At 44.8% G+C, this 17,652-nt stretch overlaps 1 protein-coding gene across 11 annotated transcripts in view; it reads left to right on the top strand.

The window, feature by feature from the left end:
- The window catches only part of Rgs6 (regulator of G protein signaling 6), a 523,682-nt gene that overhangs the window by 421,526 nt on the left and 84,504 nt on the right, over positions 1-17,652 (top strand). For all 11 annotated transcript variants that reach the window (XM_076921773.1, XM_076921779.1, XM_076921775.1 and 8 more), the window contains 6 exons: positions 104-210; positions 1,386-1,437; positions 8,906-8,970; positions 12,693-12,769; positions 15,329-15,410; positions 16,789-16,863. In XM_076921773.1, the coding sequence (XP_076777888.1) occupies positions 104-210; positions 1,386-1,437; positions 8,906-8,970; positions 12,693-12,769; positions 15,329-15,410; positions 16,789-16,863 (458 nt within the window). The remainder of the gene's footprint in view (positions 1-103; positions 211-1,385; positions 1,438-8,905; positions 8,971-12,692; positions 12,770-15,328; positions 15,411-16,788; positions 16,864-17,652) is intronic.

The raw sequence follows: 17,652 nt of genomic DNA, 5'->3' as shown, positions 1-17,652 counted from the left end.
GCTGCTCTAGAGGGCCAGATGACACATGACCTCTGGTCACCTTTGCTAAACCAGTGCATGTTTCCCTGAATGACCTGCTTCCTCATCTTTTCTCTACTTGCAGTTGAAGCAATACACCTGGGAAGCCTTATTGCTGCCCAGGGCTACATCTTCCCAATCTCAGACCACGTTCTCGCCATGAAGGACGATGGCACCTTTTACCGTTTCCAGGTAAGCCTGCTGGAAAGATCCTTTTGCTCATCACTATGTGTCTTCAGAGTAGAACTATTACTATAACGAGGCATGTTTAAGGAAGTGTGTATCCACCCTGAAAAAATCTAAGAGATGCATTAACTTACCCACTGGCTGAGCCACTTAGAGAACAGTTAAAAGGCCCTCCCTAGCAGACTGTGGTATTTGGGGACACTGTCTAAGCCCCTTGGAGGATATGATCATAGAATCTCTTACATATCTTAAAAGTACCAGAAATTCATTTTTCACAGCTCTGGGGGATGGGAAGTCCAAGTTCAAGGTGCCAGTGTGGTTCGTGTCTGCTTGGGGGGAGTATTCTGTATTTCATAGATAGCACTTGCCAGCTGCTGAAAGGAATAAAGAATCTCTCTCAAGCCTTTTTTAAAAATAAGGACAGTAATTTTACTTATGAGGTCTCTCTCTCCATAACCCCTTTACCTCCCAAAGTCCCCATCTCTCTCATCTTTAAAAAAAAAGGTATTTATATTTTATTTTATTTTATGTATATTTGTATTTTGCCTGAATGTATGTATAAACTCTATGCATGCGTAGGGCCCACAGAAGTCAGAAAAGGGTTTCAAATGGCCTCTAGCTAGAGTTACAGATAGCTGTGAGGCACCACATGGGTGCTGGGAATTGAATCCAGGTCCTTTTCAAGATTAGCAAGTGTTCTTAACCCCTAAGCCATCTCTCCAATCCCAAGAACCCATGTCTTCCAAACAACATCTCCTGGAGGACTGAGGTTTGGGTGACAAACAGATATCATCCCTTATTTCTTCTGGGAGAAAAGCTGTTACCAAAGTGGACACCACCCATCTTGCAGGGGCACTCAGAGAATGAACACGGCTTTGGTGACCTGGGAAACTGAGCCTGAGTGAGCCTGAGAGCACAGTCCTTGGCTTGTATCACCCAGAGTGAGTGCTTGCCTGCTCCAGGCTTGCCTGCTCCACTGCTGGATCTTCTTCTTCTGTCTCAGAGAGAGTAGAGACAGAGAGCCGGGGCCTATGTCAAAGTCTGGGCCAAAGGCTTTAGGAAACAGTTCTTCAGAGGCATGAAAGAAGAAATGGCAGGATACAGAGTGTCTGCCCACAACTTAAATTTCTCACTTTTACAACTCTATGCCCCTAGTTCTGATGTCATATCTTCTTTTTCAGGCTCCTTACTTCTGGCCTTCAAACTGCTGGGAACCTGAAAACACAGACTATGGTGAGAACTAATCATATGACCCATACTTCCTGTTGCCCCCAGGAGTTGCCAAGACAAATGCTTGGCACCTGGTCACCACCATGGTGCTAGGGAAAAGGGGTCTTGATTTCGCTAAGTACTTACTGACACATATATCGAATTCCCTGTTTCACGTAGTAAATGAAAGCACAGCACACTGAGACGCGCAGTTATCCCAAGAGAAGGGGCAAAGGGAATATGTTTTATCACCAGTGCTTGTGCAATGAAGCTAGAAGAGGCAGAACCCCATGTGGAAGGGGGAGGGGTTACTGTTTGTTCTAGGAGCACAGCTCCAGGAAGGGCTGTGTCAAGAAACTGCCTTCCTCTGGCTTTTTCTGTTCTCACATACTTATAAAAACTTATTATAACTCATTGGCAATTTTGATAGTTGAAAATTAAGGGAGAAGAGAGGGAGAGGGAGGGAGAGGGAGAGGGAGAGGGAGAGGGAGAGGGAGAGGGAGAGGGAGAGGGAGAGGGAGAGGGAGAGGGAGAGGGAGAGGGAGAGGGAGAGGGAGAGGGAGAGGGAGAGGGAGGGAGGGAGGGAGGGAGGGAGGGAGGGAGGGAGAGGGAGAGGGAGAGAGGGAGAGAGGGAGAGAGGGAGGAGAGAGGGAGAATGAATGAACAGCTGTCACTTTGGACTAGAGAAATAGTTGTAAACAGAATATCTTGTGTGTTGTATGGATGCTTCACCTGTCAATTTAAAAACCTATAGTCAGCCGGGCGGTGGTGGCACACGCCGCCTTTAATCCCAGCACTTGGGAAGCAGAGGCAGGTGGATTTCTGAGTTCGAGGCCAGCCTGGTCTACCGAGTGAGTTCCAGGACAGCCAGGGCTAAACAGAGAAACCCTGTCTCGAAAAACAAACAAACAAACAAACAAAACAAAACAAAACAAAACAAAACAAAAAACTATGGTCTATGGCTTAGACAGGAAATAGACGTGGGACATTTGGGAGTAAAACGAATTCTGGGAAAGAGAAGGCAAGAGGGTCACCGAAAAGAGGTGACGAGTCAGACACATGGTACCTGAGCATAATAGGTAACCAGCCATGTGGCAGAATATAGGTAAAAACAATTGGGTTATTTTAGTTATGATCTAGTCAGAATATAGCCCAGCTATATGGCCAAGGTATTTGTCAATATATTTTGAGTCTTCACTACAAACAGTGAAGTTGAAAGTTATCTTTATCTAGACAGAGCCCAGTTAGATCTGTGTCACACTCTTAGTGGAGACTATTTAATGTTCTCCATGAACTAGTTCTCTGAAGAAATTATATTATCCCCACCTTGAGGTAATGAACTCCAGACTCAGAAAGTCCATATGCTCACAGGATTACATCTGTCTGAATTCCCAGTTTATAGTTATGCCCATGAGGGCAGGAGATGGTCCGCTCTGTGTGTTTGTATTACACTCAGTGACCCCAAGAGCTTCTTCCTTGAAGCTTTGCAGAGTGACAAGACAGCAGCTGTAGCTGTAGGGACTAGCTGGTGCAAGAACCTTGTGTGCAGGATACACTGTCATTCCGATGCACAGGTTTGTGGGATGTAGACAGGCCTCTGAGAACAGACTGAATATATAAAGCAAATGAGGCATCACTTAGCGAGGTGATAAGTCAAGAGGATGTGTGAGAGGGTGTGTGTGTGTGGTGTGTGTGTGTGTGTGTGTGTGTGTGCGCGCGCGCGCGTTTGTGTGTGTGTGTCTGTGTGTGTCTATGTGTATGTCTGTGGGGGGGACAGGGTGGCACCTGCTGACCATCTGTCCTGGGACACCACTGGGGCCCTCCCAAAGGGCTGTCCCTGATACAGTGGTTGATCAGGTCCAGGAAGGCTTCCGGCTCAGAGTAGGAGCCATGTTTGGCCATAAAACAAATTCTTCATGGCTGCTCAGGACGGCCCATCTCTTTATTTGAATAATTATAGCTCACTTCACCCAGCATGAGCCCCTCAAGCAGGGGCCAGGAGTCAGAGCAGACATCTGGATCAAAGTAAGAGTAAAGAGTCAACCATCTTACCTATTGAGTACAGAAGGACAGATTTTTTTTCTCCTTTTCAGATTTTTCTCCCTTTCAGAATTTTCTCTACAAATCTGTATTTCAGAACATTAGTGGGCAGTATTATCAGAGATGGAACAACAGATTATCTCGGGATCTCCTTAACATAAAATTATCCTGAATTCCTGTGCCTCAGTCTACTGCAAAGTCTCAAGTGAGAAAATCAGGGTACGGGAGACAGTTTAGTCAGAAAGTCAGCTTTCCAGAAGAGAATTGGGCAAAGAGGACCCCCAGAATCAACTGGTCCCACTCCTGTGTGATCTCTATGCCTTAGAACCTCATATTAAAGTCACAACACAATCATTGCTCGGTTCCTGGTTCTGCTTTGTTGAGACTGAGTAAAACAGGTAAGATTGTTATGTGGCAGAGTAAGGCATCAACACCGTCCTGGAGAGATGTCGTCCCTGGCATGGTGGAGAATGACACTGGTACTGCTTCCACTGTGCTTCAGAGATGCCAAATTCTTACTACTTGATGGTCCTCTCCCCAGAAGGAGGCAAGACTGGAACTAAGAATTCAGGGAAAGAATGAATTAGATTGACCAAGAACTGGAAACTTTTATTCATTCAACAAAATGTTAGCTAATGACATACTCCCCATTAGCATCTATGTCACCTGACCAAGTCACAGTCTTGCTGGTCCAGCAGGAACAGCGGCATGATGAGACAGGGAAGGTGATGAAGATGAATGAGAAGCTTCAATCTGTCCGGAGAGATGTTGTGGTTTTTGTTTTTGTTTTTTTTTTTTTTTTTATGTTTTTACTGCTGTGGCAAAATGCCTAGCCAGAGAGACTTAAGTGATTGTTTGGCTTTTCTGGTAGAAAGGCGTGGCTGCAGGGCAGTGAGGCAGATGGTCACATTGTATCTTCTGGAGCAGAGACCACTGAATCCTGGTGCTTAGTTTGCTGTCTTCTTTTGCTTAGAACAGGACCCCAGTTCATATGATGGCTCTATCCACGAATAGAGTGGGTCTCCCCTACCCAGAACCGCCCTCACAGAAGAGCCCAAAAGTTCATCTCCTAGGTGACTCTAAATTCTGTCAAGTTAACAATCAAGATGTCAGTCCCAGGCAAGTTATATAATAAAAGTTCTAGTAGTTAAATAAATAAGCCCTTTAAGATGCCCAGCAATGAGGACTGACTTGCACAAGTCATTTGTAAAATAAAAATCCTAACCAGGTAGACTTATCTCGAGGACTGTGTGGAGTCCACATTTGAAAGGTCCCTGAGGCAGAGCCAGGCATTTGGTACGCTCAGCATAATAAGCAGGTGCTGTTGTCATGGTGACTCAGCGTGAATGGGTCAGGTTTTATGTACATTGAAATGGATCCGTTCCAGATACCTTTTTTTTTTCAAGTTTGTTATGCTTAGTGCGTGTGAAAATACACAAGGACAACTTCCAGGAGTCAGGTCTCTCTTTTCTTTTACCGCATGGACTCCAGGGACTGGACTCAAGTTGTGGGACTTGACAGCAAGCACCTTCACCCACCAAGTCACCTCACTGACCCGGTTCCTTGTGTCTTAATAGTACATGAATCTGTTTCCTATTTGGTATGTTAGGTACGAGGCGTTTTTGTTATGGTGACACAATTGAGCGGACACACCCAAGTGAAACCAGGATGAGGTTTGGAGGGAGAGATAACTATTTTTACTAAAAACATAAAACCAAGAGGACAAGCCAACATAGGGCTTCACATTCCCCAGAGGTCCTCTTGCAGAACCGACTCTCACCACTAGAGGTCACTGGAGCCAGAGCTCTAGAGAAGGTTACCCAACAGTACAGACAAGCTCCTTGAATGCCCAGGAGCTGAGTGCCTGCTCCCTGTAACAGGTTCCCAGTGTGGCATCAGCCACAGGGAAGCAGGCTGGAAGTCCAAGACTGTGGGATCGTGCTCAGCAGCTGCGGTTCAAGCTTCGTACTCCTTGCTCAGTACCCCAGAATCTGGCCATTCTGACCCAGGTTGGAAATGTCTTGGCTTGATCTTACCTTCATAAAACTCTTAGTCAAAATCTGTGTTGGCCCCTTCCTGATCTATTCACTTTGCAGGGGGTGGGAGTTGTATAAATGTGTGGGTATGGGTGCAGAGGGGACATCTACTTGTATGCATGTGGAAGCCAGAGGAAAGCATCAGGTGACCACCCTATCACTCTCTGCCATATTCTTTGATCCAGGGCCTCTCACTAAACCTGGAGCTAGACCCCCGGCTCTGCTCCTGACATCACTGGAGTTACGGGAATACTCAGCCATGCACATTCACATATATTCATTTACATGGGTTCTGGGGATTCACGCTGAGGTCCTCAAGCTGGGACACCAGGCATCCTTACTCACTGAAGCGAAGCACACCCTCCCCCATGTCTCTGAGTTTCACATGTGACCAGTAGCAAATGCTTTGTCAAAGCCGCTGCCACCTCCGTTGGCTCACCAGGGATGGAGATGAGGCAGGTGACATGCCAAGCATCCTGCATGATTGCCCCAATCCCACAGGCTGTCTGTGACCCAAGAAGTCGAGCCGGGTATTTTGTGCTCAGCCGACAGTTCTTTATCTGGCATGAGACAGAGTTCTGGTTGCTCGGTTCATTGCAAGAGCTAGTGAAGTGAGAATCAGAAGACGCGACATGCCCTCTAGATCTCAGCTGTGGGATGCGAGACCCCTTTGAGAGTCAAACGACCTTTTCACAGGGGTTTGCCTGAGACCATCGGAAAACACTGATATTTACATTACAATTCATAAATGATGGCAAAATTACAGTTATGAAATAGCAATGAATATTTTATGATTGGGGGTCACCACAACCTGAGGAACTGTACTGAAGGGTCACAGCATTAGGAAGGTTGAGAACCACTGCTCTAGATGAATATACAAAGGGATATTCATGTGGCAGCCTATGAAGTAAGATTAAGGGCTGTCGATCCCAAAGACTTGGTTTTCTTTCTTAAACAAACCATCCAGTTTGAATACTATTAAACTGCGTTAGGAATTTTTGAAGCCACATGAATATTGGCCCCTCCTACATTTTTATTGCTTTTTTTTCCAGATGTCTCATCTGTAACAAATTCACCAGCAATTACCTCAATCAACACTCTTGATTCACTAGCTTGTTCCAAGCCATTTAGCAAAGTCCTCAAAGACACAACACTCTTTCTTTTTAGCAGTAATTTCATTGATACAGATAGTCCTCAATGTACGGTAAGGTTATCTCTTGATTTTCCCAATGTAACCTGGAAAGATCCCAAGTCAAATACACACCCAGCTACCAGGCACACTCACTCAGCACACACCACGGCGTTCATTCTTCCCCCTTGTGAGCTTGTGGGCACCATAGCTTGCTGCCACCGCCCAGCCTCTCAAGAGTGACGCATCCCACATCACTAGCCTAGGAAGGGATCAAAATCTGCAATCCGTAACTGTGGCTTCTGGTAGATGAAGCCAGCTTTCCCACAGATGTTAAATAGAAAAATTAAGTCAAACCAAAGGTCTGGGTCTGGGGAGTGAGTGTGTGTGTGTGTGTGTGTGTGTGTGTGTGTGTGTGTGTGTTGTTAAGCATATTTGGAAACAACCACAGCTGGCCCTGCTCAGCACAGATTGTAGAATACAGAATTGTGAGCATACTGGAAAGAAGATTACAAGCCACAGGTTCCCAGCCGCTTAAGCTGCCAGGAAAAAAAAAAAAAAAAGTTGTTTCAACCAGCAAGGCAAGGCATTTAGTATAGAACATAAGAAAGGTGTCAGGCGCCGGGCGGTGGTGGCGCACGCCTTTAATCCCAGCACTTGGGAGGTAGAGGCAGGCGGATTTCTGAGTTTGAGGCCAGCCTGGTCTACAGAGTGAGTTCCAGGACAGCCAGGGCTATACAGAGAAACCCTGTCTCGAAAAACCAAAAAAAAAAAAGAAAGAGAAAGAAAGAAAGAAAGAAAGAAAGAAAGAAAGAAAGAAAGAAAGAAAGAAAGAGAAAAAAAGAAAAAAGAAAGGTGTCAGGCTACCGGGCAGGCCCAGACTGTCTGTGGTCTGTCCTCATGGTCACTCACAACAGTCATCCTCTGCTTTCCTTGGGTCCTCTCCTTGGCACTAAAAAAGGAAGACAACCCTGGAGAAGCAGGCAGAGACAGAGGAAACAGTGACGGTCATGTTTGAGAAAGAAGGCTCTGATAGTGTAGGGTGGAGAACCCTTCCTTAGCCTGGGTGAACAGCCTAGGTTGTCTTTTTTTTTTTTCCTCCTCTTTCTCTGGCAGAACATGCTTGAGGACCTGAGGCAGGGCTGCAGCTGAGTATGACAGCCTGCATCCCTGAAGAGCCTTCAGCCGAGAGCAGGGGACACTCCCGCTAATAGGAAGACAGTGAGACTGGATTGTGTAGTTGAGGGTATATGGTTGCTCTCTGGAACAATGGGCTAGCTTTTCAGATATCAGTGGGACTGTGCTGGGAAGATGTTCTAGTGCAAAATGCTTGCTATGTACGTGTGAGGGCTTCAGTTCAAGCCCCTTACCACATGAAAAGCTCACAATCGTAAACTGGTGCTGGGACTGCAGAGACTGGACCACCACACTAGTGACGGTGCTCGCCAGCAAGCCCCATGTCCCATTGAGAGGCCATGTTTCAAAACACAAGATGGATAGCGTCTGAGGAAAGACACTAAATGTTGACCCCTGGCCTCTACATGTGGAGCTAAAATGGTAGCCTCATAAAGCTTTCAGGAGAAAGGAGAGGAGGTTCACAAGACAAGGTAGGATTGTAAAGGGCCATATTTGCAACCCTAGAGACAGGATGCAGTGCAGGCCATGGTCATGCTTGTAAAAGGTTACTCTAGACAGGGGGTGTTCGGTGCATCCTGAAGGGAAGAAGGGAGGATGTCAAAGTGATGTCCACTTTGAAAAGCTCTTGGACAGCTGGGCATTAGCACAGTCTAGGTGGGTATCTTAGTTAGGGTTACTATCACTGGCGTGAAACATCATGCCCAAAGGCAACCTGGGGAGGAAAGGCTTATATTTCCACATCACTATTCATCAGTAAAGGAGGTCAGGATGAGAACTCAACCTGGTAAAGGATCTGGAGGCAGGAGCTGATGCAGAAGCCATGGAGGATGCTGCTTACTGGCTGGCTCATCATGGCTTGCTCAGCCTGCTTTCTTATGACACCCAGGACCACCAACCCAGGGGTGGCGCCACTCACAATGAGCTGGGTCCTTCCTATGAATTACTAATTAAGAAAATGCCCCCACCAGCTTGCATGCAGCCTGATCTTATGTAGGCAATTTCTTAATTGAGGCTCTCTCCTCCCCTTTAGTCTGTATCAAGTTGACATAAAACTAGCCAGCACAGTGGGTGACTGGCTGGGCAGGCACATGCTGGCTTCATTCCAGTGCACTGCTGGGTTGATATGGTGATTGTTTCTCTTCTTCCTCAGCCATCTACCTCTGTAAGAGGACGATGCAGAACAAAGCAAGGCTGGAATTGGCTGACTACGAAGCAGTGAGTAGGGGGTGGGGGGGCAGGGGGGAGGCTCCCGGGCCTGGTGGGAGGAGAGGCATCCCTGCGGTTTTGTAGAAGCCTGCATTGTTTCCTTTTCTCCCCCCCCCCCAACCTGGCATTCCCTTCCAGACAGTCAGAAGGACATCTCTTCTGTTTCTTCTTTGTCACCGGCTTCTCTTGCATGACAGTCAAATTGCATCTTTATAGAAATAACTCCCAAACTTCAACAGCTAAAACTAAGCATTTCAAAGTGGGTCCTGGTGACAACACCTGGGATCCCAGCACTTAGGAGACTAGGAGACAGGAGTATTGTGAGTTTGAGGGTAACCTGGGCTATGTCTCATATGTTCATAAAGAAAGAAAGACAGACAGACAGATAACTCAATATAAAAACAGGCACAGGACTTGTACTGATATTTCTCCAAAAAGGACAAAAGATGACAAACACATGGAAAGATGTTCAACACCACTAGCCATTTGGGAAGCAGACTGAATCCAGGGTGAGGTGCCATTACATGTTTTAGAATGACTAAGATGAAAGATATAAATGACACCAAGTGACAGTGAGCATGTGGTACACATTCTTTTGTGTTCCTGGGAGAATAAGAAAAAAATGGTATGTCTTGGCAGTTTCTTATAAAGCTGAATATACAGTTATCACACATAATCAAGTAGAGAAATCAGAACCTATTTCACATATTAAAAAGCATGTTACTGTCTACATTAGCTTTGTATGTGCTACCCCCAAGGCTGAAAGCCAATCAAATACATCTTAATAGACAAGTGACTAAACTATCTATGTACATCCATACAGTGGAATAATAGTTTTCAGTAAAAAAAAAAAAAAAAAAAAAAAAAAAAAAAAAAAAAAAAAAAAAAAAAAACTGGTTCTTGTTATACACACCTACTTGGTGGGTATTGAAGGCAACATGCAGAGTGGCAGAATCCAATCTTAAGCCATCCACTCTATTGTTTGGTACTCTTGCAAAGACAGCACATATACCACGAGGGGAAACAGATCAACGGCTGTGGTTACAGATTGGGTTGGGGTCTGAGCACAAAGAGATATCCCAGGGGACATGGAAGGGGTTTCTGCTATGCAACATGTACATGTGTTGGGGATTCACAATTTTTTTCTAGAAGGCCAATTGTCAGGTTTTCTGTATAATAAGTTTTCTGTACAATAAGATAAAAAATTTAAAATTTACCTTTATATCTCTTTCCTGAGCTTGGTAGTAGAGACAGAATCCAAGAACAAAATTCAATCCAGGAAATAAGTCAAAGCACCTGTCACAAGGGAGATCTTCTTCTGTCCACTTACCTTCATCTATCTTTGTCCATAAGATGTACTTCCTTGCGAGAGTTAGACATCCCAATTCCCCACTTGGGTCTAGGTCCACTTGGTAGAGCTTGGAAAATACTGAGAACACAAAGACTCATAGGTCATTGTGAATATATGGTTAATTTCTGATTGCAGAACCTTTCCCCCGTACCACATTTCACGGGCATCACATAGAACCAGGGAAATCAGTTGCATGTTCATGCACCGTTGTTTCCATCTCTCACGATGCACTATGTGTGGTACAGGCACTGCTGAACGGAACCAATCAAAGAGCAACAGCTGGGAGTGAGAAGCACTGTTAAGGGTAGTGGAGACACTCAAGAATCAACAGCATCTTCAGAGCCACTTTTCCTAAACCCCTCTCTGCCTCAGTCTTCCAAAAGAAGCATGACAAGGCTCCTCTCCACCAGGCTTTGCCTCCTCTGAGTCCCAGTGCCCAAATACAGGGAGGCAACTAGACCATGGCTCCCCTCACCACTACCCAAAGGCAGATGTATAGCCAGTGGAGAGCAGGGCTTAGGCTCGCCATGCTGCCTTCTTTGACCCTGTTGGTATCACAGACTTGTTTTGAGGGCAGGAAAAGAGTAGAGAAGAATGCCAGGAGACTGTTTAGGACCTCAGAATCTGGCTATGACTTACACATTACATCACATGTGATGTGACTGCGTGGCTGTCTCCAAACCTGGAACAGTGTGTCTGTGGCTCTCAGTATCCTAGAATCCTACCTGTGTGTCCTAATGTCCCAGTGGTCACATCAGCCCTCTTTACAAAACCAGCTGATTTACTTGCTACATACACAAGGCAAACAGCTTTGCTACAACCACGTGACTTCGCTAGGATATGTCAGGGTTCTGTGTCTTAGAAAATATATTACAACATTTGAGGTGTTTTATTTAGTTCTCTGTCCTCTTGCCCCACAGTGGTCTTTTCTGATAATTGCAAAGTATACAGCATAAAGAATTTTTTCCAGGATAAAGTTCTGCATTAAAATGTTCAGAAACTAGAAATGCATTTTGTTCCCAAAGCATACTAATTTTATTAAAATTTTCTGGTTACATATACTCTTTGTAGGAAACAAAAATTCAAATAGTAAAATTTTTTTAAAAAAGAGAAAATGACCTATGATTCTCCCACTAAATTTTTTCTCTATATACATTTCTTCTATATATATTCTCTATTTATCTAGATACATTATATATATTATGTATACATATATACATCTCTATATACATATATACTTCTAATCACACAGACTGTAACATCTAAGGAATCACTTTATATTATTAATAGACCAGATTGCCATTTTAATAGCTACCTAGTATCCTACAGCACAGCAGAGTCACAGTCTACCATCTTCCCAAGTGACTGACATTTAAACATGACCAGCTGGACTTCCCACAAATAGCACAGGCGCCAAAGGGATAGGTCTTTTAAAAGTAGTTGCACCCCAAGCCTTGGTAATAGGTGAGAATTTGTGTTTTCCTTAAATGAAGCTCCTTTTATGTTAATAATCTACTAATGAGGGTAATCAATTAGTGTTGGCATGAGATCTATGGAAATACATACCATAATACAGGCCCCAGTCTTCCATTAATCAGAATTAGGGGGATCATTAGAGAACCTGTCAAATTCCTGTGTTTACTCTCCTGGGGCTCCAGTAGAAATGTAGGCAGGCTGAGAGAAAAATCCTGGATGAAGAATCTTTCTTCCTGTCTTCCTGTCTTCCTGTCTTCCTGTCTTTCTGTCTTCCTTCCTTCCTTCCTTCCTTCCTTCCTTCCTTCCTTCCTTCCTTTCTTCCTTCCCCTCCCTCTTTCCTTCTTTCCTTTCTTTTTTCATTTCTGATTTTTTTTTTCCTTCCACGAACATCACAAACTGCCACTCTCTGTGGTCCACTTCTGAATCCTGACCTTAAAAAGTACCCATGCAAAGCATTCTGGGTTACCCTTTCCTGCAGCCTGCCAGCTTCCCGGTGGAAGATTATCCTGAAGATTTCATCCTGAGTGTTGCTGTAAGATGACCATGACTTTCTTGTCCCAACAGCCACCAGGCAAAATTCCCAGTGTGATTGTAGCCTTTATATCAAGTACTATGAGACTTGTGTTCTTGAAATAATAGCCAAGAAGAGATTAATCTGGTGAACCAGAGACTTCAGACTCAATACACTCAATAAAAGAACATTAAAAGTTAAACAATTCACCAGAGCCTGGTGCAAAGTCAAACTCAGTTTGTGTCTAGTAGCTTTTGTATGGGACCCTGCTATTTTGATGGAAATAAACAACAACAACAACAAAAAAAGATGGCTGTCCAGTAATAAGCATAGGAGTCAATATATTAGCTTATGATGATTAATACCATCTTATTGATTTTTATGTCTCACCAGGAAAACTTAGCGAGACTCCAGAGGGCCTTTGCAAGGAAGTGGGAATTCATCTTTATGCAAGCAGAAGCGCAAGTAAAGTAGGTGAACTCTGCAAAGGCTTCTGGGAGAGAAAAACTCTCTAGGGTCTGGAGATGCTGTGAGGGTGTGGGGGCCAAAGTGAAGTTTCGAGCTAAATTAATCTCTCCCATTCCCAGAGAGAGACTAAATAAGTAGGAAGATCTTGATGAACAGGTTTCATGTCTGAAACCAAAGTCTTGCTAGGACAGTCTCATCAGACAAGGAGGGTTCTCCCAAATACAGAGCTAAAAGATGTACCTATTTGCCCAAGAGATGTCCATAAGACTTCCAGGATAAGAGACTAGAAAACACCAGGCCAGGTTCATTAGAGATCTTAATTTCATAGGTTAGCATGTTGAAACTTAGTCACTTTTTTCAACACTGTGATAGAAGCAACTTAAGAGAAGAAAGGGTCTTCTTCCCCAAGAATGGCTTGGGGAGGTGTCAATACATCATGATAGAAGATGTGGTAGAGTCCATGGTGGTGGGAGTGTGTGGCAGTGGCAGTTGCTTGCATCATGGAGCATCAGGAAGCCAAGACTGCTAGACCAGAATTGGGCCTGGCCCTCCAAGGGCCTGCCCCCAATGACCCTCTACCACTACTCAGACCTCACCTCCTAAGGACTTCACATTCTCCCTCAAACAGTTCCAATAGCTGGGACCAGGCACTCAATGTCACAAGAACAGACAGGTTAACTCTTACCATCTTTCACATAGGAGCCAAGCTTAAAACTAATGGAAAAATAATGACTAGAATTTAGGCTTCTGGGTTCACTTGCTGAAGTCATGTTGTGAAGCATGAGGAGCTATGTCTTTCCTGAGCAAAGGTGGGTGGGTGTCTACAGGATCCCTCTGCTAGGACAGAGTTGACTCCTGTATGCTTACCTCAGAGAACAGATATTCTGAGCTCAGGCTAACCCAGAAGGACCAGTGTGAGCTTTCTTACATCCTCCCTTCCAATCTACCAAAAGGTTAAATCATTATTCATCTTCCACAGAGGACACAGGGGGGAAGGAGGAGAAAGAGGAGAACGGATTTTCTCTATATCTTCACTCTTGGAAGCAGAATGGAGACTCCTTCTTTCACAAGGAAACATGAGCCTTGAGGAATGAATATTCCCCTAGCTCACAAACAGGGTTGTCACCTGGGCCCATGGAACTCTAGGGCATGGAATTGCTATGACCAGGGTCTCCCTTTTCTCACAATGATGATATCTGGTTAGCCAACTGTGCCAGTAGTCAAAGGAGGATGCAGGAAGGATGGGAAGGAGGCTGAGATGGAAGATGTGGGGATCCTTTCTCTGAGAATCCCTTGTAGGTGAACAAGCCCCATGTGGCTTCAGAGAAGCACTTTCATGCTTTGTGGTTGCCGAGGGTCAAGTTTGGGGGTTGTGTGAAGATAGGTCGCTGAGGTGGTCTAGCCCAGCAGTCTTCATGCTCTCATTGCTGTCACCCTCCATCAATTAACTCAGTCTTTCCCCTACCTGTGATGCCAGCCACCTGTTGGTTCTTTCTTCCCAATCCAGTATTCCCAGATGTCCCCAAGGGATGGCAGAGACCATGTTCTAGGTCTCTAGACATGAGTGACTGGGTGAGACCACCTGGGAGGTAGAGATTGAGAGTGGGGGAGAGCTGGTGGGAAGGAGACTCCAATTTGGATGGACTGAGGTAGATCTGGGTCTGCATGGTCACAAGTCCCTGGGAAGCAAAAAAGAAGCATGGGTTAGCTCTCCCAGAATCAAATGGCACCATGTTATAAAGGAGGTGAAAACTGTAACTTCTTACAGATATGTTTTTTTTTTCTCCATTAACTTTTCTGATTAACGCCGTGATTGCATAATAATTGTGGGCCATTTAAGTACACAGCAATTACCACAAAAATCACAGGGTGATTATGGGTTTATTTCAGTCCAGTAAACTAAAGGGCTCCCAAGAGAGCTGAGAACCACAAGTCACACGGCAATTAATCCGAGTTGATTTTACTTAGATGATGTGGAGCGATACAAGCTTTGAGGTAGTGGGGGTGGAAGACGACTTCTGATCAGAACATACAGAATCTGGCTTTGCCATCCACAATTTCCCTTCTGCAGTTTTTGCTTTTCCCAACTGAGGCCAGTGATATTTGTCTTTAGGGTCTTGTCCCAGGCTGGGGCCACTACACTGTCTTTAGAAACCCAGCTGGTTTAAGTGTCTTTTAAAAAAATGTAACTGGAGCATTTTACAGATGTTTGACTGCTGTTTAATGTCCATGTTTGGGAAGGAGAATTGGCAACCAGGTGCCTGTATCCCGTCTCACCCAGTCACACATGCAGGGCCAGACTGATGGAGAACTCAGAGCTTAGTAACCTAGATCTTAATACCCCACACAGGCAACTCTGCTTCTGTTCATTCTTCCTGTCTGCCCATCATGGTCAGTGCTCACAAATGCCAGTCTGCAACCCAGCTGATAACAAGCTCTTTCCAGGGCCGTGCGGGTGGCAACAATCTTAGGGGCACCTTACTGCCTAGGAGCAGAAGAGCTGAGAGGGCAGAAGAGAAAACAGCACAAACACCTCTCACTTCCTCTCTTTACTCTTTCAGGATTGACCGGAAAAAGGATAAGACAGAAAGAAAAATTTTGGATAGTCAAGAACGGGCCTTCTGGGATGTCCACAGGCCAGTGGTGAGAAAGTTCTGCTTGGTTCCCTGAGCCAGACCCACCTACCTTATTCTTTTCTTTTATCCAAGGAAATTGTGTGACTCTTCCTTAGAGTCACACTCTTCCTACATTTTGTGAAGTTATTCTTTCCACCTGCCACATTCTCGCCATAGATCTCCTGGATCCTGGAGGAATGTCAGTTCCATCTTTTAAAAATTATGGTGAAAATGTAGGACCAGAAACGGGGCACAATGGAGGTGCCGAGAGTGGAGCTTTAGAGTCTTTAACCTCTCCATTCCTTCAAATTAGCAATGTTCGTTTCCGCCATCATTAAGCCCCGGATCTTAAAACGTGCCTTCCATGTAATGTTAAGTCTTACAGTCATGATCTATAAAGTCTTTGCAAACTCTGGATTAGCGAAGACTGAAGCATTGCTCCTGCATGAGCTCCCTTCCAGAAGCTGCTCACATATTTTGATAAATACGTAGCTTTGTCTCACATGGGTTCCTGTGTTATTAGCACCACTGTTAATATTATAATGTTGACTCACTGTGGTGAACCCACAACTGGCAGAACTCAGTTCAGGCAAGGTCACAGCCATTCTGTTTTCCTCTATGGCACAGCAGAGCCCCCTTTACCCTTACAACACTATGCAATTCTTTGACACCCTTCCTGAAGGCTACTGAAGATGGAAAAGTCACCAAGAGGAACACAAAAATGTAGAAAGCCTGGAACCAGATAAGTCCTGTAGAGCCTGCTGTCCATCCAGCGTGGAATAGGAAGCCAGAGCCTTACCCTGTTCAGCCTCTTCTGGGCATGGTTATGTGGGGTGACTCAAAATGATTTTTCTTCTGCACGTGTCTGTAAACGGTCATTATGCTCTGAGAACATTGATTTGCACGTTACGAAGAGAATTTAGCAAGTAGATGAACTCACAAATCAGTAGACAATGAAGCTTGACTGTGTCTCTGATTTCACATTATTAAAACAAATCTTGATTGCCCTCAGGAAATGGAATTGAAAAACGAACAAACTATTGCAACCTTCCTAAAAACCAATTAAACGCAACAGTGCCACAAAGCCCCTCCCTGTCCACACACAGGAAATTTTTTTTCAGGTGGTTAGAGATGGGACATAGCAAAGGCTATGCCCAAAGCACTGTGACCACTTGACATATAGGTTTGATGACATGAAGGCCTACTACAGCCCCCAAAAGGTGTCCTGGCTATAAGGTCAGGGTTTATATTTCCAGTGAGAACTCCACAAAGGAGCATTACAGCAAGATGACAAAAAGAAGCATTGTCTGCAAAGGGGAGGATTAGGTCTGACTGTACTACTTGGATTCAATTGGAAACATAATTTTCACTCAGTAATTTATACTGTTTTTTTTTTTTCTTCTCAGCCAGGCTGTGTGAACACAACGGAAATGGATATCAGAAAATGTCGGCGTTTGAAGAATCCACAAAAGGTTAAAAAGGTTCGATAGTTGACTTCAATTACAACTTCCTGGTGGGGAATAGCCCTCTGTTCCTGGTGGGTGCTCGCAGTGTTTTTTCTGCTTGTAATTCTGCCACGCTTTGTCTTTAAAAAAAAAAATTTATTCACAGATTCCAGAAATATTCATGGGGGGGGGGGTGGTATGTTCTAGGCACAGTGCAAATTGCTGAGGTTTGGTTACAGGTTTGGGCGATCCCATAGTTCTGAAGGGAGTGAAGCCAGACCAGACATGGGGGCCACTGTGCTGTATTAGGGGAAATGGGAAAGTTCAGGAGCCTCTGGAGGTGTAGCTGAGACGGAGTGGGGTATCCCAGGGGCTTTATGTAAGCAGGATCCACTGAGATAAAGAATAAATAGGAGGTGCCTCTGGGGAGGTTGCAGTGAAGAAAAGAAACCATTGGGGAGAAATACAGGAGAGCCTGCAGGTACAAAGAGCCTGGTACTTAGAAGCAAATGGGACTGTTTAAATAGAACTGAATTGTCAAACACATATCGCCATCTTGCCCTACTTTGATTGACCCCAGGATCCCTTGTATTTCACTGGACTAAAATGGGCAGCGGCCACAGCATCCCCATAAATACCATACTCAGACTACCTCTATCAATACGTTCACCCTCTCCAAAGACCACGCTACAGAAGAATGTGGCCGTGCTCTGTAACACTGGTTTCAGAAGGTTAGCAGTACCTCCTCAAATATTGCCAACTTCGGATCAGAAGTGTTTCAGTGTTTGAAATGCTTGTAGAAACCTCTTAAGCCATCTTAGGGGG

This window comes from Arvicanthis niloticus, chromosome 23, assembly GCF_011762505.2.
Source record: "Arvicanthis niloticus isolate mArvNil1 chromosome 23, mArvNil1.pat.X, whole genome shotgun sequence".
NCBI lineage: Eukaryota > Metazoa > Chordata > Mammalia > Rodentia > Muridae > Arvicanthis > Arvicanthis niloticus.
Note: the sequence above shows the minus strand (reverse complement) of the source record. Positions and strands in the feature narration are given on the sequence as shown.